Below are 22,286 nucleotides of genomic sequence, written 5' to 3'. Positions count from 1 at the left end.
TCCCCGCTGGAGAGCCGTGAGCGACTCTGGAATTAACGTCTTGAATCTTTCCGACATCCAGTGGAGCCCGGGCGGGTGAACAAGGTGGAGCAGCCCGAGGAGAAGCCCGGGGGATCCGCCGGCTCCCTGGAGCTCTATCCCCCAGCGCCGCCGGCGCCGCCGCCGGCAGCTCCGGCCGCTGGTTCCACGGCGGGCAGCGGGCGCCCGAGCGGGCGGGCGCGGAGAGGGACGGCGCCGCCGGGCTGGGCCCGCTCTCGCCGCGGGTGGCCTGCTGGGTGCCGCAGCTCGGCGCCGGCCCTTTCCGCTGCGCCCAGTGCGGGAAAGGCTTCCGCCAGAAGCAGAGCCTCATCACGCACGAGCGGATCCACACCGGCGAGAAGCCCTACCGGTGCGGCGACTGCGGCAAGAGCTTCAGCCAGCGGCCCAACCTGCTGACCCACCGCCGGGTGCACACCGGCGAGCGCCCCTTCCCCTGCGCCCAGTGCGGCAAGAGCTTCAGCCAGAAGGCCAACCTGCTGGCGCACCAGCGCATCCACGCCGCCGGCGAGAAGGCGCTGGCGGGGGGCGAGCAGGAGGACGGCGGCGGTGCCGGCAAGGCCAAGCTGCGGTCGCAGCCGCGCAGTTACCAGGAGGACACCCCCTTCGTCTGCCCCGAGTGCGGCAAGAGCTTCCGGCAGAAGCCCAACCTCATCACCCACCGCCGCATCCACACCGGCGAGCGCCCCTTCACCTGCTTCCTCTGCGGCCGGAGCTTCAACCAGAAGACCAACCTGGTGACCCACTACCGGGTGCACACCGGCGAGCGCCCCTTCGCCTGCACCCAGTGCGGCAAGCGCTTCACCCAGAAGACCAACCTGGTGACGCACCAGAGCACCCACACGGACCTGCGGCCCTACCCCTGCGGGCAGTGCCAGAAGTGCTTCAAGGACAAGGTCTCCCTCAAAGCCCACCAGAAGACGCACGCCCCGCGCCAGCGGCGCTGCCCGGGCCGCGGCCTGGCCCCCGGCCTGCCCTACGGCGCCGCCCCCGCCCTGCTCCAGCCCGGCGGTCCCGAGCAGGAGGGCCCCTTCAGCCCCCTGCCGCCGCTGCCCGGCCAGAAGCTCCCCGAGGGCCAGGAGCTGTACCCGTGCGCCGAGAAGAGCTTCGCCGCCAAGGAGCCGCTGCTGCCGCCGCCGCAGGCGCCGCTGGGCGAGCCGGCCTTCCCCTGCGCCCAGTGCGGCGAGGGCTTCTGCCCCAAGGCCGCCCTCCTGCGCCCGCAGCACGGCCCCGCCGCCGAGGCGCCCGGGGGCTGCGCCGCCGCCGCCGCCGCCGCCGCCTTCGCCCACGGCCCCCACCTCCTGGGGCACCTCGGGGTGCAGCCCGGCCTGGGGGACGCGACCCCCCGGCCCCCCCCCGGGGCGGAGAAGCCCTTCATCTGCAACCAGTGCGGCAACAGCTTCGGCCTCTGGCTCTCCCTCGTGGCGCACCAGAAGACGCACGGCGGGCAGAAGGCCTACCCGTGCCCCGAGCACGACAAGAGCTCCGGCGACGAGCTCTCCCCCAAAGCCCCCCCGGAGAGGTGGCGGAGGGGAGGGCCTGGGTCTGCCCCGAGTGCGGGAGGAGCTTCGCCCAGTACGAGCGGCTGCTCAAGCACCGGCAGAACCACCGGGGCCGCGGTCCCTACCGCTGCGACGTCTGCGGCAAGAGGTTCAGCCTCAAGACCAACCTGGTGACCCACCAGCGCATCCACACCGGCGAGCGCCCTTCACCTGCGGCGTCTGCGGCCGCCGCTTCAACCAGAAGGGCAACCTGGTCACCCACTACCGCACCCACACCGGCGAGCGCCCCTTCGCCTGCGCCCAGTGCGGCAAGCGCTTCGCCCAGAAGCCCAACCTCATCGCCCACCAGAAGACCCACACGGGCCGCCAGCCCTTCCCCTGCCTCGAGTGCCCCAAGCGCTTCAAGAGCAAACTCTCCCTGCGCGTCCACCAGCGCGTCCACGCCGCCGAGCGGCCCCCCCGGCGAGCCGGGCCCGGCCCCCGGCCCTTGCTGCCCCTCGCCGGCAGCCCCTACCCCTGCTCGCTCTGCGGGGAGACCTTCGAGGAGCACGGGGAGCTGCAGCTGCACCGGCAGGGCCACGCCGGCGAGCGCCCGCACGCCTGCGCCGAGTGCGGCAAGCGGTTCCGCCAGAAGGTCAACCTGGCCGTGCACCAGCGCACCCACACCGGCGAGCGGCCCTTCCGCTGCGCCGAGTGCGGCAAGGGCTTCAGCCAGAAGGCTCACCTCCCTCCGGCACCGCAGGACGCACGCCGGCGGCCTCCCGCCCTCCTGCTGCCAGGGCGCCTGCCCGGCGCACCGGGAAGAGCCGGACGGCAGCGGCGCTCCCCTGGGGAAGGGCGCCGAGCCCCCCGCCATGCTGCTGCCCCCCTGCTCCCGCGGGGCCGCTCACCCGGCCCTGGCGCGCGAGGAGCTCCGGCCGGCGCCGCAGCCCCCCGACCGAGCGGAGAGCCCCTCCGGCGCCGCCGACATCCTCCTGCAGCTGATGCAGGACGACCCCCACCCCCACCTCGGGCCCGCGCCCCCCCCGCCGCAGGAGGGGCCCGCGGGGCCGTGCCCCTGCAAGTGCGCCGAGGGCGGCGAAGGCCTGAGCCCGAAGGCGCCGAGCCTGCCGCCGCCGTGCTGCTGCGCCGACTGCGTGAGCCAGCGGCAGCTGCTCGCCAAGCCGCCGCCCGACTGCCGCGCCGAGCTCTGGGGCAAGTACGGCGGCGGCTGCGGGCCGGAGCTTCGAGGAGAAACGAGCCCTGCGAGCGCCCGAGGGAGCCCGCGGCGACGAGAAGCCCTCGCCCTGCCCCAGCTGCTTGTGACGCTGCCCCCGGCCCGCGGGCACCACCCGCCCTCGCCGCTCCCGCACCAAAGGACGCCGGAGCTCTGGGGGGACGGTGCTGCGGCAAAGCCGGGGCTCGTGGCGGCGGGGACTCGGGAGGAGCGCGGCGGCGGCGGCGGCTCTCGGGGGAGCACGAGGCGGCCCGGAGGATCGGCCGGGGCGAAGCAGGAGGGGGGCTCGGCCACGCCGCGACACCCCGCGGAGGGACGGAGCCGAGGAGCCGCCGCGGGACCCGCAGCCGCGGCGTTTGCTCCCGCCGGGGCCGCATGGACCGTGGGGAGAGCTCGGCGTTCGGCCTCCGCCTGCTCCGGCCTCGGGAGCGTAGACCCGGGGACGGCCGTGGGGCAGAGAGGGGCCCCCGTGGGTCCAGAGCTCCTCCCGTGGGTCCAGAGCTCCTCCCGGCGCCCTCCGTCCTCTTCGGGACTGGGGGTTGTTCCCCAAGGACTCATTTGGGACGGGGAGCAGCCGGGGGAGCCGCCGGGGCCCTTCTCGCCACGGCGTGACCTCCTGCCCGTGCTCCCCGGCCGAGGCTTCCCGCAGGGGCTGGGCGAGCACCGGGAAAATGGGAAACGGCCGGGAAAACCGGCCCGGAGTTGGGGTCCCCTCCGCTGCAGAAGGGACCCGGAGGAGGTTCAGGGGGACAAGGGGGGTGGGATGGGGGGGAGGGGGGGTGTAGCTTGTGCTTCTCTGCTTGCTCTGTGGATAACCTGCCTGGGCGGCCGCTCGCCCCGCCACGCCGCACCGTTCACCGCTGACCGCAGCCGCAGCCCTCGCTTGTGCTGGTGGCGTCTGCCCGCGCCTCCCCACCGGCGCGGCGGAGCCCGTGGCGCCGGGAGGCGGAGGTGGGGAGAGCCGCGTTGGGGGGCGTTCGCGAGGGGATGCAGGGGCAGAGCGCCAGAAACCGGCACCGGGCGCCTGGAAGCTGTTCCCGCGCCGGAGCCTCAGCCGAGAGGGGAAGCGACTCACCGGCCGCGTCCCGGCGTGCCGCGGCGAGGGAGCCGCGTGTCCCTGGGCTCGGCCCTGCCACCGCTGGGCCAAGACCGTCCCCGGGCACGGGGGATGGTGTTACTGGAGCCCAGCGCCGTGCCGCCAGCGCCCAGCCGTGTCCCCAAGGGGGGCAGCGCAAGGAGAGGCTTCGTCACCGGCCGGGGCGGCAGCCGAGGGGACGCCGGGACGGTGACGGCGAGCTCCAGCCTGAGCCAACGGAGCACCCGGGCGGGAGCTGCCTGGCAGAGGGGTCCCTCGTCACCCCTCGCCCGCTTCCCCCCCACACCCCCCCGGGGTAGTCGCGCCCCCCCCCCCCTCCCCTCCCCACCGCTGCTGCCGCATTTCAGGTCCTTGCAATTCTATTTTTTGAGGTTATTTAAAATAAAAGCTTTCTCACAGCAGGCTGCGGGCTCCTCTGTGCCGCGAAGCGCCGGGGCCGCGCCGTGGGGTGGGCACAGCCGGGGGGGCTGGGGCGGTGGGCTCTGCCCCGAGCTCGAATCCAGGCCTGAGCTCCGGCTCGGGTGAGGCCGGCGAGGTGCCGGCTCGGGCTCCAGCTCTGCCGGGCTCCAGCCGCATCCCTGGGCCACGCGCCTCCGTCCCGGCGGCATCCCGGCACTGGCGGGTTGGCACGGCCGGCACCGCGCTGCGGGTTGGCACGTGTGCCGTGTGCCAGGGCCGGCTGCGGCCCCGGGGCTCCCACAGAGAGGGGGGGCGGCAGGGACGGCACTGCAGGGCGCCGCGGACGCCGTCCCGGAGGAGCCGCGGTGCCGGCCAGCTGCCCACGCCGGTCCTTCATCCCGGCCGCGGTGGGCACGGGCCTTCCGCCCCACAGCTGGGGTCGGGGGGCCACGGAGCCACCCCCCTGCTTAGGACGGGTGTCCCCTGTCCCAGCCCCCGGCTCCACCACCATCACCAGACCGGCAGCGCCACCAGCTCCTGTCCCCGCTGTCCCCCCCAGCCCTGCCACGTCGCCCCGGGCCGGCTCTGCGCTCCTGGTCACGGGCCCTTTGGGGAGGGGGCCCGTCCCCGCTGCCCCCGGGCAGCCCCACCAGCCAGCTCCTGGCGTCGGCACAGGCTCTGGGAAGGCAGGCGTGGATGGGGGCCGGTGTTTTGGCATCGCCCAGCCCTGTCCCGGCAAGTCCGGGCAACGGAGCGATGGCAACCTCTGCCGACGGCGTCCCAGCTGAGCACCGGCAAGCTGCCGCCTGCCCACCTGGCCGTGCCACGCTGCCCGTGCCGGGCCCGGCACCCTCCAGCAACCTCTGCGGCCGCCAAACCTCTCCAGGATGCTGAGGTCGGCGCAGCGCGGGGGCTGGTTACGGCCTGGAGGCGCTCATGGCACACACGAGCTCCCGGCAGTGCCGGCTGCCCCGCTGCGGTGCCTGGGGGTGCCGTGGGACCCCGGCGGGCAGAAATGCCGCATCCCCGGCTGCGGCGGGGGGCTGAGGACCAGCGCCATCCCCGCGCCGGGTGCTGCACAGCCCCCGGTGCCCGACCTCGGCCTCGGCCGCTCCTTTCCCCACGGCAGCCCCGGTGCCGTGCCGGGCATCGCGTGGTGGGGTCTGCGCCGCGGCACCCACCGCGGTCACAGCCAGCCCTGCGGCTCAGCAGGGGCAGCTCGGGGGCCGGTGGCCCCCAGGGGGGCTCCTCGCCGGGCGAACGTCGCCGAACCGCGGTGCGGGCGCTCGGCGGCCTCGCCGCCTGCCGGAACGCCCCGCCGGCTCGGAGCCGCGTGCTCGGCACACCGTGGGCACCGCGTGCCGCCGGCCCGGCACGTGGGCTGGGGACACCGGGGGGGGGGGGGGGGGCGGGTCCGGGGGGCTTACGGTTGTTCCCGTTCCTCCCCGTCCAACCGGAGCCGCCACTCCCGCTGGGGCAGCCGGGCCGGTTCCTCCGGTTTTGGGGCGATTCGGGCCAGATCCCGGCCCGGGGGGGGGGCGGGGGGTGACGCTGCCGGGGGTTGGGGTGAGCATCCTTGGCGGGGGGGGGGGGGGGGGGGGGGGCGCGGGGGGGGCGGGGGGTCCCCAGCCCGGGGGTGGTGCCGCCGGGCCCGGCCCCGCCGCCCGCCGGGCGGAGCCGCCGCAAGGCCGGGGTGACGGGCGCGGGCGGGCGCCGGTGCGTCAGCGGGGCGGGAGGCGCCGGGCGGGGCCGGCGGGACGCGGCGGCGGCGGCTCGGGCAGGTCAGCGCCGGGGGGGGACGGGGGGGAGCGGCGGGGGACGGGAGGGGGGACGGGAGGGGAGCGGGGACGGGGACGGGGGGACACCCCGGTGCGGCCCCGCGGCGGCTCCGGCCCGGCCCCCCCACCCCCCCCCCCCCCGGTCGGGATGCGCCGGGGGAGACCGAGAGCGGGGCCGGGACCAGCGCGTCGGGCCGGGCCGGGCCGGGGCAGGTGAGGGGGCGCGGCTGGGCCCGGCCGGGCCCGGCTCGGCTCGGCTCGGCCCTGTTCGGCTCGGCCCGGCCGGGCTCGGCTCGGCTCGGCCCTGGTCGGCTCGGCCCGGCGCGGCTCGGCTCGGCTCGGCTCGGCCCTGATCGGCCCGGCTCGGCTCGGCTCGGCTCGGCTCGGCTCGGCCCTGTTCGGCTCGGCTCAGCCGGGCCCGGCCCGGTCCGGCTCGGCTCGGCCCGGTGCGGCTCGGCCCGGTCCGTCTCGGCTCGGCCCGGTGCGGCTCAGCCCGGCCCGGCCCAGCCCGCCTGAGCTCGGCTCGGCTCGGCTCAGTGCACTGCGGCGCAGCCCGGCTCCCTCCCAGCGCTGCTTTTGGGGGTGCCCTGCCCACCCCCCCCCCCATCCTGGGCCCGGCCCCCCCCCCCCGCCCCCCAGCCCCGCGCCCCCGTTGCCGCTCCGGTGGCGGCCGCGCCCCGGCACCTTCCTCCTCGCGTGGGGCTGCCACGACCCCCGTACCCGGGTGACCCCGGTGCCGCAGCCGGGGGGACGGACACGGCGGGTGGGAGCACCCGAGGGGGTCGGTGGGTGCTGGCGGTCCCGGCACACCCCGGTCCGACCAGTTCCCGGCGGTGCCGGTGCCGGGAGCTGCAGCCTCTCCCTGTCTACGCTCCCCAGGCAGGCGGGCGCCGGGAGCCCGGCGGCGGGCGCCCATGACGGACCTGGCTTCGCCCGCCGGCGAGAGCCCCTTCGGCTTGCCGGGCGGCGAGGAGGGGCTGGGGGACGAGAAGGCGCTGGTGATCCACAGCCAGGCGGAGGAGGAGGCCGGGAAGGAGTTCAAGTGCATCCTGTGCGGCGAGTGCTTCGGCCAGCAGCCCAGCCTCGCCCGGCACCAGAAGCACCACGCCGGGGAACGCGCCTTCATCTGCGCCGAGTGCGGCAAAGCCTTCAGCCTCAAGCACAACCTCATCATCCACCAGCGCATCCACACCGGGGAGCGCCCCTACCAGTGCGGCGTTTGCCAGAAGAGCTTCAGCCTCAAGCAGAACCTCCTCACCCACCAGCGCATCCACAGCGGCGAGAAGCCCTTCTCCTGCCAGCGCTGCGGGAAGCGCTTCCGCGAGCAGCGCTTCCTCCTCAACCACCAACGCACCCACCCCGAGGACCGGCCCGGCACCGCCGCCGAGGTCCAGCCGGGCGGCAGCCGCTCGCCGGAGCCGCATGAGGCAGCCGGCGGCCCCTTCGCCTGCTCCCGCTGCGGGAAGGGCTTCAGCTGCCGGAGCAGCTTGGCCACGCACCAGCGCCGCCACGGCGGCGGCGAGCAGCCCTTCGCCTGCCCCGACTGCGGCAAGACCTTCGGCCAAAAGGGCTCCCTGAAGATCCACCGGCGCACCCACGCCGGCGAGGCGCCCTTCGCCTGCGCCCAGTGCGGCGAGAGCTTTGCCCAGAAGGTCAACCTCACCGCGCACCAGCGCGCCCACGGCGCCGAGGCCGCCCTCACGTGAGCTCCCGCCCCACCTCGGCACCCCCGGCCCGCGCCGCCCTCCCTCCAGCCGCAGCTCCCGGTGCTGCCCGCGCCGGACCCCTGCCTTGGGGGCTGCCCCGCCGGGGCTCGCCCCCTGCAGCCCCCCCAGCCAGCTCCCCCCACGGTGCTGCAGGAGCCCCCGGCGCCCCGCTCACGCCTCCTCCTGCAACGGGGGATTCTGTCCCGGGGGAGTTGGGGGTCACTAGGCGCTTCGCCGGGGTTTTGGGGCACGGGACAGCCCCGTCGGCGTGGCGCAGGGAGCCGCCGGCACGCCTGCTCGGGGCACACGGCCATGCCCGGCACGACGGGGCGCCCGCAGCCCCGGCCGGGCCTGGGAACCCCCCGGGCCGTGCTCCTCGCCCGCTTCCTTCCTGCCCCTCGTCCTTCTGCTGGCGTTTTTCTCCTGACGGTCACGAGGCCGGTCCCGCCAGCGCCGGGAGCACCGGGAGCCTCGGGCCCTCCCGCCCCCCACACCAGGAAGAGCCTCGTGCAGCCGCGTGGTTCCCGGGGAGCCCTTCCCCCCCTTCGCCCCGCACCGCGGTGGCGCAGCCTCATGCCACGGCTTGAACCCCCCAGGCCAGGGCAAGAGACCGAGGAGGAGGAGGAGGAGGAGGAGGAGGAGGAGGGAGGTTTCCCCAGGGCATCCCCACGCCTCCCCCTGCCCTGCCCTGGCTGGCGTGGTGGCGGCCTGGCGCGGTGAACCCGCTCGCCACGCGGCACGGCCGATGTGCCGGCTGGCTGGCGCGGGGTAACCTCTGCTGTGCTTGCTCGCCTAGGGAATGACGGAGCTCAGCCGCCGCCGGCCACACGCCGCGTTTCGCCGGGAAGGAGCCACGCTGCCGGGGAGAGGGGCGCCAAGAGGAGGGGGCAGCGGGGAGCCCCCACCGCCAACGGGGATCACTCGAAATAAAAACCAAAATAAACCACAAAGCTCGAGGGTGGGGACTGCTTCCCCCCCGGCGGCAGCTCCAGCCCGGAGGAGGGACTGCGGCGAGGCGGGGGGCTGCACCCCACCGCGGCGAGGCAGAGACCCCCGGCCCCGGCGGCGCGGAGGGCCCGACGTGGCGCCGGCGGTGAGGAGCCGAAGGAGGACCCGCGGGAGCCCCTGGCCAGGAGGGGCACGGCTGGGGAGGACCACGAGCACCCGGCGGGTGGGAAGGCTCCGCTCCGGAGACGGGCCGGCACCGAACGGCGGCAGAGCCAGCGCAGCCCGGCTGGGACAGGTGAGCCACAGCCGGGACGGGAAAACCGCCCTTCTCTGCCGCGCTGGCACGTGCGGCGCCTGCAGGAGGGCACCGGTGCATGGCATGGCCCTGGCTCCCGGTGACGGCGATGTCCCGGTCGCTGCCGAGTCCTGAGGGAGCTGGGCTGGGGCTTCCTCCCGCAGAACCGCCCCGCGCCCTCGTGGGACGCCCTGGGCCGGCCGCGGGCTCCAGGACAAGCGTCCGGGGTGGGCGTCCCCACGGGGAGGGGACACGTGGCACGTGGCGACACCTCGGCCTCCCCCCGCGCCGTGCCCGTCCCCGGCAGGAGGCTCCCTCGGGGTGACGCCAAGCCGGAGCAGCAGAGATGCGTTTCCCAAAGCCAGGGATGGGTTTTTCCCCCAGACGTGTCGCTCCGCGCAGGCCCGTCTCGGCGCTGGCCGGTGCCGCGCCGCCCGCGAGCTTCCCCTCGGCGCCGGCACCCTCGGGGGAGAAGCGAAGCCCCGTGCGGCGCCTGCACAGGGACCCCCCGCGCTGCCCCGTCCCCCCGCCGCTCCCTTTGCCGCTGCTGTGTGGAACTGCCGGTCCTTCCCTGTGTATCGATACATGAATTAAAGCTGGAAAATCCCCGTCTCCGCCTCGCTGGGAGCCCGTGGGCCACGGGGCGCCCGGGCTGGGGGCACAGAGCCGGCCCGGCCCTCCCGCCGGTGCTCGGAGCCAGCCGGGGTCTCCTGGGGGGCAAACGCAGCCCCGGGAACACGCATTGAGCGCAAACCCCCGAGTTTTGTTCCGTGTTTGTGGCCCCCGACGCGCCGTCAAGCTGGGAACCACGTCTGAGCCAAGGCTCCAGGCCCGGCGCGGCGGCGGGGGCCGCACCAAGGCCACGCTTTGCCAAGGACGGAGCTGCTCGGGCACCAGCGTGACCAGCCTCGCGCCGCCGGCTGCCGGCGAGCCGCAGGCCACGGCTCCACGCGGCCCCTTCCCCTCCGGCACGCCGCGGGGGTCTTCCCCCTCGTGAGCGGGCGTTGAGCCTCGGGCCGGCCGCAGCGCGGTTCGCTCCCGCCTCCCGCCCGCTGCTCGCGCTCTCCGGCTGCCGAGGGCCCCACGGCGCTGCTGGCGAAGCCAGACCCCGGCTCCCCTCCCCAGCGAGCCCCCGCGGGCGCCTCTCCCAGCTCCTCCTTGCCTGGCTCAGCGGCTGCCGCAGGGCTCGGCCGGATCCTGTGCCGGGGACCAGCGGAGCGTGTGCTGCACCCCCGAGACGTAACCACGAAAACCTCCGGGACGTAACCGGGACGAGCGGTGGCCGGAAGCCGGGAACCCCGCCGCGAGCCGTACACCAGCTCGGGGACCACTCCAGGGGCTCGGGCCGGGCGCGCTGGCTGGTGCGGTGAGCCGGGGCTGTGCCGCCGGCTCAGCCATCCCTGCCGGCCCCCGAGCACCCCGCCCCAGGTGCTGCTGGCCCTGAGCCCCCAGGAAATCCTCCTGGTGCTCGGCGCTGCCGGAGCGCCGCTCGGCGCTGGCGTTTCAAGGATAACGTGCCGGAGAGGGTTCCCGGCGCAGCTCCCATGGCCGGCACGGGGCATTTGCTGCAGGAGCGTGGCCAAAGCTCTGCTGTCGGCACGTGGGCTGCGGCGGGCAGGCGGCTTCCCTTGCGGCACGTCCCGGTGCCCTACGGCTGTCTCTGCCCCACAACCCTGGGCAGCATGGTCGCCGTCCCGGCACAGCCGCAGCCCAGCGCCTCCCGTCCCTGCCCCGTCCCTCGTGGCTGCCGGGCCCTGCCCCTGCCGCCCTCGCCAGTGTTACGGCAGCGGTTCTCCTCGCCCGCTGCCTGCCCTCACGCAGCCGCCGGCGCACGTCACGTTCGGTGCAGGCTGAGGGGTCACGAGGGTCGAGCTCTCTCCGTCGGTGCCGACGCCTGCGGAGGGCTCTGGCTGTTGTGGCTCTCACCCCGAGCCGTGCCTGAGCCCAGCTCCTGCACCCGGCTCCATCTGCTGCCGAGCCTGGGGCTGCCCAGCGCCGCCCTGCCGCGTGGTGGGGACGTGTCGTCATCGGGGGGGGGGGGGGGGGGGGGGGAGGTGGGTTCCATATCAGTTTTGCACTGGTTTTGTACGGATTTGTACATATCCCATTATTCCATTCTTATTCCCTTTTCTTTTCCTGTTGCTGTTTCGTTCCAGCTGGTTTAGTTTCCTTTCCCAAACCGCAAAGCCTCTCCCCTGTTCTCTCTCCCTCCCCCTTCTGGGAGGGGACAGGGGTTCATGGAGAGCGTCTGTCACCCGTCAGTGGCCGGCCCAGCCTCAGCCCGTGGCACCCACCCCGCTACGGACACGCAACCCCCGCAGGGCCGAGCTCCGTCCCCGGCGCCAGGGGGCGGCGGTCACTGGCCGCACCCTCTTCGTTCCACCTGCGCCCCCTCAGCCCCCTCCGCGGGGCCCCTCAGGGCACAATCGCCACCGCTCCCCATCGGACCTGCGCTCCAGACCCCTCACCAGCTCCGTGCCCTCCTCCGGACCCGCTCCAGCACCTCAGTGCCCTTCGCGCAGCGAGGGGCCCAAACCTGCACCCAGCGTTCGAGGGGCGGCCTCCCCAGTGGCGGGTGCAGGGGCCCGATCCCTGCCCTGCGCAGGCGGAGGTGAACCAGACGGCGGTGGCAGCCTCGGCTGCGGTGACGCTGCTGAAGGGGGGATCGCTCATCCTCAGCTTCGCCGCGTGAGCCCGGCTTCTTTGTGGGAACGACGGCGCCGCGCCACCGACTGCGTCCCGGCGGGCTCTGAAAGGCGGGTGGAAAGGGACCGTCCCGCCCCAGAAGGCCCCAGAGATGGGCGACCGTCAAGGAAGCACGAGGTCAACACAACCTGCGGTACCTGGGGCGGGGTGGAAGAGTCCGACGACAGCACGGTCTCAACCTGGTCCTCAGGGATATGGACGAGAAGGTGCCCCAAAAGTCAGGCTGACATCTTGACAGGGGGCTGCAGCGGCCTGCCCGAGACACGGCTGCTGATCCTGGGGATGGAACGTGGTACCAACACCCCGGGAGGGAGAGCTGCACGGCACGGAGAGCGCTGGGCCCTTCTCTGGTCGGGGACAAGCCCCAGCTGACCGGGTGGGCCGCGTAACTGCTGCCATGGAAGATGATCAGCACCGATGGAGCCCAGAAGAGGCGGAGATGCACAGGAGGAGCACGGGGTGTTACTGGGCATAAACGACGGCTCCTCAGCACCCGAACTGTGGGAGCTTCCCCCCCCCCCCCCCAAGGGTCACGACGATGGTTAGGACCAGCAGGATGCTGCCTGGACCTGGGACTACAGGGATGCCTTGGACCTGCGGTGAATCGCAGAAAACTCCGTGACACCTCGGTGTTATCCAGCAGGGATTCCTCATCGCGGCGCCGGGCAGCACCAGGGGTGGCTCCTTCTGCCCCCGCACGCCCAAGCGTTCGCCCAAGCGTTCGGGTTCTGGCCTGATGTTTCCAGCTTCCATCTTTATTCGCTACATTTCTGAGAAAAGGTCGGATTATGCTAATTATCTCCAGGAATTCATTAACATAAGTTCCTCCCATAGTCCCCCCTCAGTCCACCCAAGTTACGCCCCCATCGGGGGTCCCTGGTGGTCGTTGGGGATGAAGGTCCGAGTCTTCCTCATGGCTGAGCTCTTGAACTTCTCCCGTGGCGCCTGCCCTGCACCGTCCTGGGCCTTTCCCAGCTCACAGAACCAGCTCCTGCTGCCCTCCCTGTCTCTCCTGCTCAGGCCTTGGTGTTCCTCGAGCCCCACGGTCGGACGGGAGGATCCCACCGGGTGTCCCTCACCGGGTGTCCTTCACCAGGTGTCCCTCACCGGGTGTCCCTCACCGGGTGTCCCTCACCAACCCTCCTGGCGGGCTCTGCTTCGCTCTCACCCTTACAGCGTGGGTCAGTCACAAGGGACCTGTGCACACGGGCTGGTGCGAACTGGCCTCCTCCCTGGCTCTGCAGGCCGGGCGGCAGCGCTTTGCTGAGGGCTCGTTAGCTGAAGGCTCGTTAGCCGTTCTTCATGACAGCGGCGGCAGCGATCCATCTCTGCCCTCTCTTCACTTCACTTTCCCCTTTCCTTTTCCCCTCTTTCCCTGCCGCTTCACGGGCGAACGATAAAGTTCCCCTGTCTGATGGCAGCAAACCCCTTCGGCGCCGGCGCCTCCATTTGGCACTTCGAGGCCACAGCGAAGGAACCGTCCCGAGGCCACCGAGCGGGCCGTGACCAAAGGCGAACGCGGCAGGGGGAGATCATGGCCGCCGACTCCACCGAACCCCCTGCCTGCCACTGGCCGCCCCGGTCCGAGCAGCGCCGTCAGTCACCAGAGTGCCACGACCGCGAGCGGACGGGCACAGCAAGCACCGGCCACACTCGGGGGGTTTCCTGCGCGGGCGCACCACAAACAGGCTGCGGGTCCCACTCAGAGCCACGCAGCTGCGGGACCCCCCCAGCGCTGCCCAAACCTGGGATAACGGGAACGCCTCGGCCCTGCACGCTGCGGGCTGCACACGCCGGGGAAGAGCCCGCTCTCCGGGCCAACGCCTGCTCCTGCTGGCCACGCCGGGGCTGGTAGAGGGCAGGAGGCTGTCGGCCTTCTTGACCACCCGGGCACGCTGCCGGCTCATGATACAAAATGCGGAGCTTCCCAACCCCCTCGCTGTCTAACGCTGCTCACCGAGGTGGGAGGCTGGGAGCGGCTGGGGGAGGGTTCCCAGGTGACAACTCGGTACCACCGGGGGTTATCCAGCGGGCATCCTTCATGGCAGCGCTGGGGATGCTCCACCAGGAGCGCCCCAACGGGTCAGCAGAACCCATCAGTTCATACCCACAGAAATCATCCATATTCATCAGATTTCCTGAGAAGGGCCGTCTCATGGGGATGAGCTCCCAGAATTCATCTATGTAGTCCAAGCAGGAGCAGTAAATTTAGGGATAGGGTCTTTTCACCCTCCGGTGGTCGCTCACAGTCTTCCAGTTGAACCCTCCTTCTTCAGCACCAGCCAGGGCCCCTTGTCTGATGCAACCTCTTGTACCAAGTGGTCGGGTAGATGTTCGCTGGGCCTATCCTTAATGTTTCCTTGATACCTGGAGCTTTGTCTCCTTGATGTCTCCTTGATGTCTCCTTGATGTCTGCAGCTTTGTCCCCTTAACGTCTGGCACTTGTAGATGGCTTTGTCTCTTTGATGTTCCTTGATGTCTCCTTAATGGCTCCTCGATGGCTCCTTGATATCTGGAGCTTTGTCTCCTTGATGTCAGGCAAGATGTGATCTATTTATCAGCTCTGCTCAGCCAAGAGCTAAAACCATCCTTGTGGGGGAAGGAGAACTCAGGAGAACAAAGACACGAGCGAAACTCAACAAAAATAGGCGAGGAAAGCTTTCATGCACCACGGTGAGGCCTTAGTCAGGGACTGTCGGGGTTCAGCTCTTTCACTCACATCCCGCCGGCTGCCGACCAGCCCCCCCAGGGCCTTTCCCGCCGGGCCCCTTTCCAGCCGCTCCTCCCCAGCCCGCAGCGCGGCGGGGGGCCGCTGGGACCCCAGGGCCCGGTGGAACCGCGCAGCCTCGGCCTCGGCCCATTGCTCCGGACCCCCGGCAGAGCCTCCCGCCCCCGGCACATCCGCCTTCCCGCCCGGCTCGGCGGCGCTCCCCACCAAGAGCTCATTAGCGCTCATTAGCGCTCATTAGCATACAACAGCGCTGCCAAGGAGGCCGCACCGGCAGCCGCCCCACGCCAGCGCCGCCCCGACGGGCCGGGCCAACGGCGGCGCCGCTGCCGATCGCGCCCTGCGGCGAGCGGAGGCGACGCTCAAAATGGCGGCGCGGACACGAACCGCGCTCATTCCCGCCCCGGAAACGGAACCCCGGGTCACGTGCCGTGCCGCGCCGCCATACTTCCGGTTGTCCCGCGGCCGCTTCCGGGAGAGGCGGGGCTCCGGCCGGAAGCGCGTGACGGGGAGCGACGGCGGCGGGAGAAGATGGCTGCGGGGACAGCGCGCGGCCGCTGGTGGGGCGCGACGTCACGCGGCCTACTTCCGGCGCGGAGCCTGCGGCCGGCGGGCGCACCGGAAGCGCCGCGCTGAGGCCCGGCCGGGAGCGGGAACCTCTCGACGGGGAGCGGAACCGCCCCCCCCGGGCAGGGCCGCCATGGCGGGACAGACGCAGGTAGGGCCGGGCCCTGGTGAGGGTGTCCCGGGCGGCCCTTCCCGCCACCGGGCCCCTCGGTGCCCGGCTCTGCGCAGCCCCCACCCCCCTCACGCCTCTCGGGGGCAGCTCCTGCTGCTCCCCCTCAGCAGCCGCCATCACGGCTTGGCCTGGCGTCCTCCTGCCCCGCCGCTCCCCCTCAGCAGCCGCCATCACGGCTTGGCCTGGCGTCCTCCTGCCCCGCGGCTCCCTCTCAACAGCCGCCATCATGGCTTCCTCCTCCCCTCCCCATGGCGTTCCTCCCTCCATGATGTTTCTCCCCCAGCCCCTCCACAACAACCCCCTGTGCTGCTCCCCCCACCCCGTGACATTGGATCCCTCCGGCCATCCCCCTGCTCCATGGCCGAGTGAAGCCAGAGCCCCTTCCCGACGGCCCAATGGCCGCTCTCCGGCAGGATGGCCCGTGTGGGGTCACCGCCAGCTGCCCTGAAAATAGCCCCGAGCTCCCGGCAGCGTCTCGCTGAGAAGAGCCGCGATTCCCTCCCGCTCCGGGCGCGCAGCCACCGTCAGCGTGCTGAATCCCCCGCTGTGGCGCCTCTCCCCGGGTGGGGACAGCATCTGGGGAGCAAAACCTACCCCAAACCCCCCTCCCCTCGCGGCGGCTGCGGGCCTCCCCGTGTGAAGGAGGGCGCCATCCCTGTGTGGCAGGAACCCGTGATCTTCAGGGACGTCGCCGTCTACCTGAGCCGCGCGGAGTGGGACGCCATGGCGGCAGGGCAGAGGGAGCTGTACCGCAGCGTCATGCTGGACAACTACGGGCTCCTGACGTCCCTGGGTAACCCGCAGTTTCGCCAGCTCCGGGCTGGGATGTCGGCCAGGGGAGGGCGGGGGGCTGCCACCCGACGTGCCTCCATCGGAACCGCGTCTGAGGGGTGGCCGGTGCGTTTGGAACTGTGGCTCCAGGGCAGGGCTGACTGCTCTGAGCACCTGCCAGTCCTGGGGGAGTCCAGTGCTGGGAAAAGGCAGGATTTGGGTCTCTTGGAGCTCATGGCCACCTCTCAAAATGTAACTGCGGGTGAGCTGCCTGGGCGGAGGGGCCAGGCGGGGACCTGGCGGGGGGTCCTGGCCGTGGGCCGACGACTCTGTCCCCTCCCCGGGGCGCTCGAGCTGCAGGGGCAGGAGCAGGACACGCCAGGCAGGGCGCAGGGGAGGGGAATTCCCTGAACCAGCAAGGTCCCTTCAGAGGGTTTGCCCGCTGCCACCAGGACAGGCCGGGGATCTCTGCCCCCAGGGCCTGAGCCGGGCGGCTGGGAGGATGCTCTGCGCCCAGGAGCTGCCCCCAGGATGAGCAGCAGGTCACCCCTGGCTGGGGAAGCCCGTCAGCGGGGCTGGGAGTCGGTACCCGTGCTCCCATCGGGGCTCTGCCCTCGTCCTGGGGAGTAAATCGCTCTTGGGTGGCCGCTCCGATGTCCCTCTTGCTTTTTGCCGTGTTTCGGTGGTGTTTCTGCTCGGGCTCTTCGGGCCGTGGGGCGTCCCAAAGACCTTCCTTTCCTCGTGTTGGCCGTGTATTGCTGCGGTTTGGGGTAGAACGACAGGCTCTGCTCCGCCCCGCAGGTTACCCAGGCCCCAAACCTGACATTTTGTACCGGCTGGAGCGCGGGGAGGAGCCGTGGGTCTGCGCGTCCCGGAGCCCTGCGAGGTGGGAGGGACCCGACAGCCCCCCTCCAGGTGAGCAGCGACAACCCAGCCCCCGCAGGGCCACTCGCCACCACGGGCCGCGGTGGCACCGGGGTTCCCCCTCGCCCTCCTGTCCATCCCCACCTCCTCACCGCCTGTTTTGAGACGCCTTCCCCCGTTTCCCTCAGCCCCCCCCTCCGCACACCCAGGGCAGCACCAGCCTCCAGGGGAACGGGGGCTGCTCTGCCGAGGCCTGGCTGCTGGTGGAGGATTTGGAATCCTCCCCAACCTCCGTCCCCTCCGCGCGGGGCTGGGGCTCCCTGGCTGCTGGTGGCAGACGGGGCTCCCTCCTCTGGGCCCGTGGCCGCCAAGGGGACGCCCGTCTGGTGTCGCTGCAGGGTGCGGCGGCGCCGGGAGCCGGCTGGAGGAGCCGCCCTCAGGCTGGTGGCCCAGTGCTGGTGGGCGCCGGGTGCTGGAGGAGAGGACGCCGACCCCCTGCCCAGGTGAGTCCTGCTGCCCCACCCCCTTCCTCGTCACCAGGCCGAGGTGGGTGCCGGCCCCACCGCTGTCCCCAGTGGCCTGTGCCGCCCCTGGGCCTCGCGGCCGCCGCTTCTCCCACCCCTGCGCCGGCAGCGGCCCCGGGCAGGGCCTGACGCTGCCGCCGCCCAGGCCGAGCTTGGGGGTGCGGAGCCCAGGCCGCCCCTGACCTGGGGAGAACGGGGTTTCCTCGCCGGCTGTCGGCACCTCCTCCGTCCCCTCTGCGCTGCCCTGGCCAGGAAGAGGCAACCCCTTCCCGGCGCTCTCTTGGCAGGAGGACGGTGTGTGCCGTGGCGCCTCCGGGCCAGCCGGCTGCTGAGCAAGTTCGGGGGGCGCCAGGGTGGGAGCGAGGTGCCGGCGGAGGCGGCCGGCGGAGAAGGGCCGGTGGAACGCCATGACCGGGCGCGGACGGTCTCCTGGCCTGGGAAGGAAGAAGCAGCCGGGGATAAACCCGGGGTCACCGCGAACGTCACCCGCAGCGGAGGATTCCCGCTTGGCCCCGCGGCGGAACAGCCGGACGAAGGGGCAGCTCCTGGGGGGCGCCTGCCTGGGGAGGGGTCTCCAAGCCGGAGCGGTCCGGGCGCCGTGGGAGAAGCGACGTTTCTCCAGGGAGACGGGGAAGAGTCCGTCAGGGAGCGGAAGGAGACGGTTTGGAAAGACCACTGCTACTGCGCGCTGCGGCAGGGCTGGCTCCTGCCCCCGCTGCGGGAGCACAACTACTGCCGGGGCTGCGGCGGCGGCGGCGCCACGGCGCTCCGGGACCACGAGTACTGCCGCGTGGAGTGGCTGCGGGACCGGGACGGCCTCCAAACCGCTCCCCTCCTGGGGGGCGCCGAGGCCGTGCTTCACCGCCTGGCGCAGCGGAAGCACCAAATCCGCCAGATCCTCCGCAAGGCCAAGCTCACCGTGTGGCGCTGCCGGCGCTGCGCCAGCAACAGGCTGGAGCTGGCTCAGGGCTCCCCTCGCGCCGGTGGCGCCTCCGAACGCCCCGGCCCGCCCGCTGAGGCCGAAGGCGACCCCCCGGTGAGGACGCGTGGGGCAGTTTGTTCCCCCGCGGGGCAGGAGGCGGCGCCCCCCCAGGCCCGGAGCGCGGGCGGGCCCCGAGGGGCGACGCTCGGTGCCCCCGCGGTGCCTTTGGGCCGCGCGGCCGCGCCCCCAGCCTGGCGCCGGAGGGGAGCGACGGCCCCCGGGACGCCCCGGCGCCGCAGGGCGCAGCGGGCGCGGCTGGCGCGGAGCCCCGACGGGGAGCGGGACGGGGAGAGCCGCCAGTGCCCGGGGCCGGACTACGTGCTGCTGCGGGACACGTACCGGATGGTGCTGCGGACCGTCGACCACGTGTGGGACTCCCTGTGCCACGGCTGGGAGCTGGGGGGCTGCTCCCCGCACAAGGCGGACCGGCAGCGGGCGGTGGCAGCCCCGGCGCCCCCCGGGGGGAACGGGCAGGACCTGCCCCACGGCCACCCCCGCTGAAGGGACCGGAGAGAGGAGAGAGGAGCAGCACCGGGGAGGGCGAATGGAGGCCGGTTCCTGCCCGTGGCGCCTCCTGGGGAAACTGGGACGGTCTGGGAGGCTTCGGGGAAGAGGCCGAAGGACCGGGAAGCACCGGCGCAGGTGACGAAGGACCGGTGTGGCAGGACGGGCAGCCGGGCGGTGCCGCTCCCGGCCGGGCGGTGCCCCGTCCCCGCGGGTCCCTCGTTATTAAAGCGCTTGAAATCCTCGTCCGTGCCGTCGCCGCCGCTCTGTCCGGCCCCGGGCGGGCCGGGAGGGTCACCCGGGGGCTTGGGGGCGCTCGGCTGCCGTCGGTGCCTCCCTCTGCCTGACGTGGCGTGCCCGGCTCCCCGGGATTCCCCCCGGTGCATTGAGGGCCTGTGCACGGAGAGGGGGTTTGGGCTGCAGGAGGAGAGGGGGGCGTTGGGCTGCGATGGGGTTGGCAGCAGCAGGGGGGGACGGGCCGTGCCGGGCGCGCGGCCTCCCCTCGGGATTGCGGGAGCGGGACGGCTGCCGGCAGGATGGGTCCCGGGTCCCCGGCCAGGGGTGAAGCTCCCCGAGTTCAGCCGCGGGGGCGCCAGGAGGAACCGCCGGTGCGCAGGAGGCCGGTGCCGTGGGGGTGGGCGCTCACGGGGGAGCCGAACCCCCCGGGCGAGGGAAGGGGGAACCGGGAGCGTGGGGAGAGCCTGGCAAGAGCAGCGGCGCCCTGACAGGGCCGGGGTTACTCCGGTGGTGTCAGAAAAGCCAGATTTGGCTGCAAGTGCAGCAAAACCGCGGTGAACGTCAGTAGTTTATGTATTTATTTAGTGGTTTATGTGTTTATTTAAATAATATTTTGTGTTGGAAACAGCCTGGCCAGCAGGAGCAGGGGGTGATCGTGCCCCGGTGCTGGGCACGGGTGAGGCCGCCCCTCGAATGGTGGGGGCAGGTTTGGGCCCCTCACCGCAAGAAGGACATGGAGGTGCTGGAGCGTGTCCAGAGAAGGGCAGCGGAGCTGGTGAGGGGTCTGGAGAGCAGGTCTGTGAGGAGCGGCTGAGGGAACTGGGGGTGTTCAGCCTGGAGAAGAGGAGGCTGAGGGGAGACCTCATCGCTCTGCAGCTGCCTGAAGGGAGGTTGTGGCGAGGTGGGAGTCGGTCTCTGCTCCCAAGGAACAAGCGATGGGACGAGAGGAAACGTCCTGGAGTTGCCCCAGGAGAGTGAAAGTGAAAGAGCTAAACTCTGACAGTCCCTGGCTTAGGCCTCGCTCTGATCTGTTTAGTTTTACTTGCGTCTTTGTTTTCCTGAGTTCTCCTTCCCCCACAAGGATGGTTTTAGCGATTTGCTGAGCAAAGTTGGTAAACAGATCGCATCTTGGCTGACACCGAGGAGACAAAGCTATCTACAGGTGCCAGACGTTAAGGAAATGCCCAGCAAACATCCAACATCTGCACGGCTGCTTGTTACAAGGGGAGGTTGCATCAGAAAAGGGGCCCTGGCTGGTGCTCCAGAAGGAAGATTCAACTAGCATGAGGAAGACTATGAGCAACCACCGGAAGATGAAAAGACCCTAACCCTAAATCTACTGTGCGTGCTTGGACCATGTAGATGAATTCCGGGAACTCATCACCATAAGCCTGCCCCTTCTCAGGAAATCTAATGAATACGGATGATTTTTGTGTATATGAACCGGTGTGTTTTGCTAACCCGTTGGAGCACTCGTGGTGGAGCATCCCCACTGCTGCAACAAAGAACCCTGCTTAATTACACTCTGTTGTTATTGAGTTTTCATCTCGGAATCCTTACCCAGCCGCTCCCAGCCTCCCACCTCGGTGAGGAGTGTTAGAAAGCAAGGGGGTTTGGAAGCTCCGAATTTTGAATCAAAAGAGTGAAACCCCCGACAATCCCTGACTAAGAGACGTAAAAACTTTACTGCATTTTCCCTGAGTTCTCCTTCCCCCACAAGGATGGTTTTAGCTCTTGGCTGAGCAGAGCTGATAAACAGCTGACATCTTGCCTGACACCGAGGAGACATCAAGGGGACAAAGCCATCTACACATGGCAGACGTTCAGGAGACGCCCAGCGAACATCTACCCGACCACTTGGTACAAGAGGTTGCATCAGACAAGGGGCCCTGGCTGGTGCTGAAGGAGGAGGGTTCAACTGGAAGACTGTGAGCGACCACCGGAGGGTGAAAAGACCCTATCCCTAAATTTACTGCTCCTGCTTGGACTACGTAGATGAATCCCGGGAACTCATCCCCATGAGACGGTCCTTCTCAGGAAATCTGAGGAATATGGATGATTTTTGTGAACTGATGGGTTTTGCTGACCCGTTGGGGCACAGATGGAGGAACCACCCCCCTGCGCTCCCGGTGCCGCAATGAAGAATCCCTGCTGGATAACACCGAGGCGTTGTCGGGTTTTCTTGGATTCAAGAGGTTTAGGAAGAATTTCCTCACGGAAAGGGCTGTCAAGGCCCGGAACAGGCTGCTCAGGGCAGGGGCTGAGTGTCGTGTGTCCCCCCCCCGGGGGTGTTTAACAGACACGCCGAGGTGGGGCTGAGGGACGGGGCTCAGCGGTGCCCTTGGCCGTGCTGGGGCAGCGCTGGGACTCGATGGTCTTCGGGCCCTTCCCCACCCCCGCGGAAGGAGCCGCCGGACCCCCGGGGCCCACCCGCCCTCACGGCTGCGGCTGCGGCCCCCCACGGCAGGACGGGGACGGCCCCGAGGCCCAGCCCCCCCCCCCCCTCCGGCCCCGCTGCTTCCCCCCCCCCCCGGGCCCGGTCGCCACCGGGGCGACCCCCCCCCCGGGCCTGACCCCCTCCCCGCACCCACCACGGCAGGCGGCTGCGCCACCGCCCAATGGCAGAGCGCGCCGCAAGTCACGTGGCGTCGGTGCGCCAATGGCGGGCAAGGCCTAGGCCCAGAGCGTCGCAAAATGGCGCCGCCGGTGAGAGCAGCCAATGGCGCGTCCGGCTGGGCGTCACATGGGACCGGGGGGGGGGGGGGGGGGGGGGGGGCGGCGCGGGGAGTTCTGGGACAGCCGCACGACTTCCGGGTCACGGGGAAAGGGGACGGGCTTGACAGGCGCGGGGAGGGCGGGGCTCTTTCCGCCGGAAGTGCGAGAGCGGATGTTGACAAGGGGAGGACACGCCCCTTCCGGCGCCGTTGCCATGGTCACGGCGGGCGGTTTTCCAGCCCAAAGCTGCCCCCCGGGGCGCTCCAGCGCCCCGGGGGGCAGCTTTGGGCTGGAAAACGCCGGTTTTGGGGCTCCCTGCGCCACTGGCGCCGCCTACAACGTGCCAGGGCGGGGCCTGGCCCGGCGGGGGGAGGATCCCCGGGGTCCCCTCCTCCGGCCGCCATGTTGGGGGGTTCGTCCCTCCGCTCGTCAGAAATGGCGGCGGGAAAGGGGTGAGGGCGCGGGGGGGGGGGGCCCTCAGGGCGGGGCGTCACCGGGCCGCACCGGCCCGTCCTGAATCCCAGAAAACTCCGTGACACC

The 22,286-nt window shown here is 71.5% G+C and overlaps 3 protein-coding genes across 3 annotated transcripts in view; 2 read left to right on the top strand and 1 right to left on the bottom strand.

Annotated features, from left to right (window-relative positions):
* The window catches only part of LOC147415430 (nitric oxide synthase 3-like), a 5,386-nt gene extending 5,329 nt beyond the window's left edge, over positions 1–57 (bottom strand). Inside the window, exon 1 of the mRNA XM_086467375.1 lies at positions 38–57. Coding sequence (XP_086323501.1) covers positions 38–57 — 20 coding nt within the window. The remainder of the gene's footprint in view (positions 1–37) is intronic.
* Positions 58–245: 188 nt separating this feature from the next.
* LOC104343570 (uncharacterized) lies at positions 246–7,733 on the top strand (the record flags this gene model as incomplete). Its single annotated transcript, XM_086467374.1, is given in 6 exon segments — positions 246–1,498; positions 1,573–1,736; positions 1,739–1,991; positions 2,046–2,256; positions 7,104–7,386; positions 7,543–7,733. Coding segments are annotated over 6 exon segments (2,355 nt in total), but the record flags the coding sequence as incomplete, so codon positions are not given.
* Positions 7,734–15,110: 7,377 nt separating this feature from the next.
* LOC147415429 (uncharacterized) lies at positions 15,111–18,791 on the top strand. Its single transcript, XM_086467373.1, has 5 exons — positions 15,111–15,128; positions 15,816–15,942; positions 16,722–16,835; positions 17,183–17,287; positions 17,431–18,791. The coding sequence occupies exons 1-5, from the start codon at positions 15,111–15,113 to the stop codon at positions 18,789–18,791; spliced, it is 1,725 nt and encodes a 574-aa protein (XP_086323499.1).
* The last annotated feature ends 3,495 nt before the right edge of the window (positions 18,792–22,286 follow it).

This window comes from Leptosomus discolor, chromosome 6 (genome assembly GCF_034619465.1).
Source record: "Leptosomus discolor isolate bLepDis1 chromosome 6, bLepDis1.hap2, whole genome shotgun sequence".
Taxonomy (NCBI): Eukaryota; Metazoa; Chordata; class Aves; order Leptosomiformes; family Leptosomidae; genus Leptosomus; species Leptosomus discolor.
The sequence above is the reverse complement of the archived record's forward strand: the minus strand, read 5'-3'. Positions and strand labels throughout refer to the sequence as shown.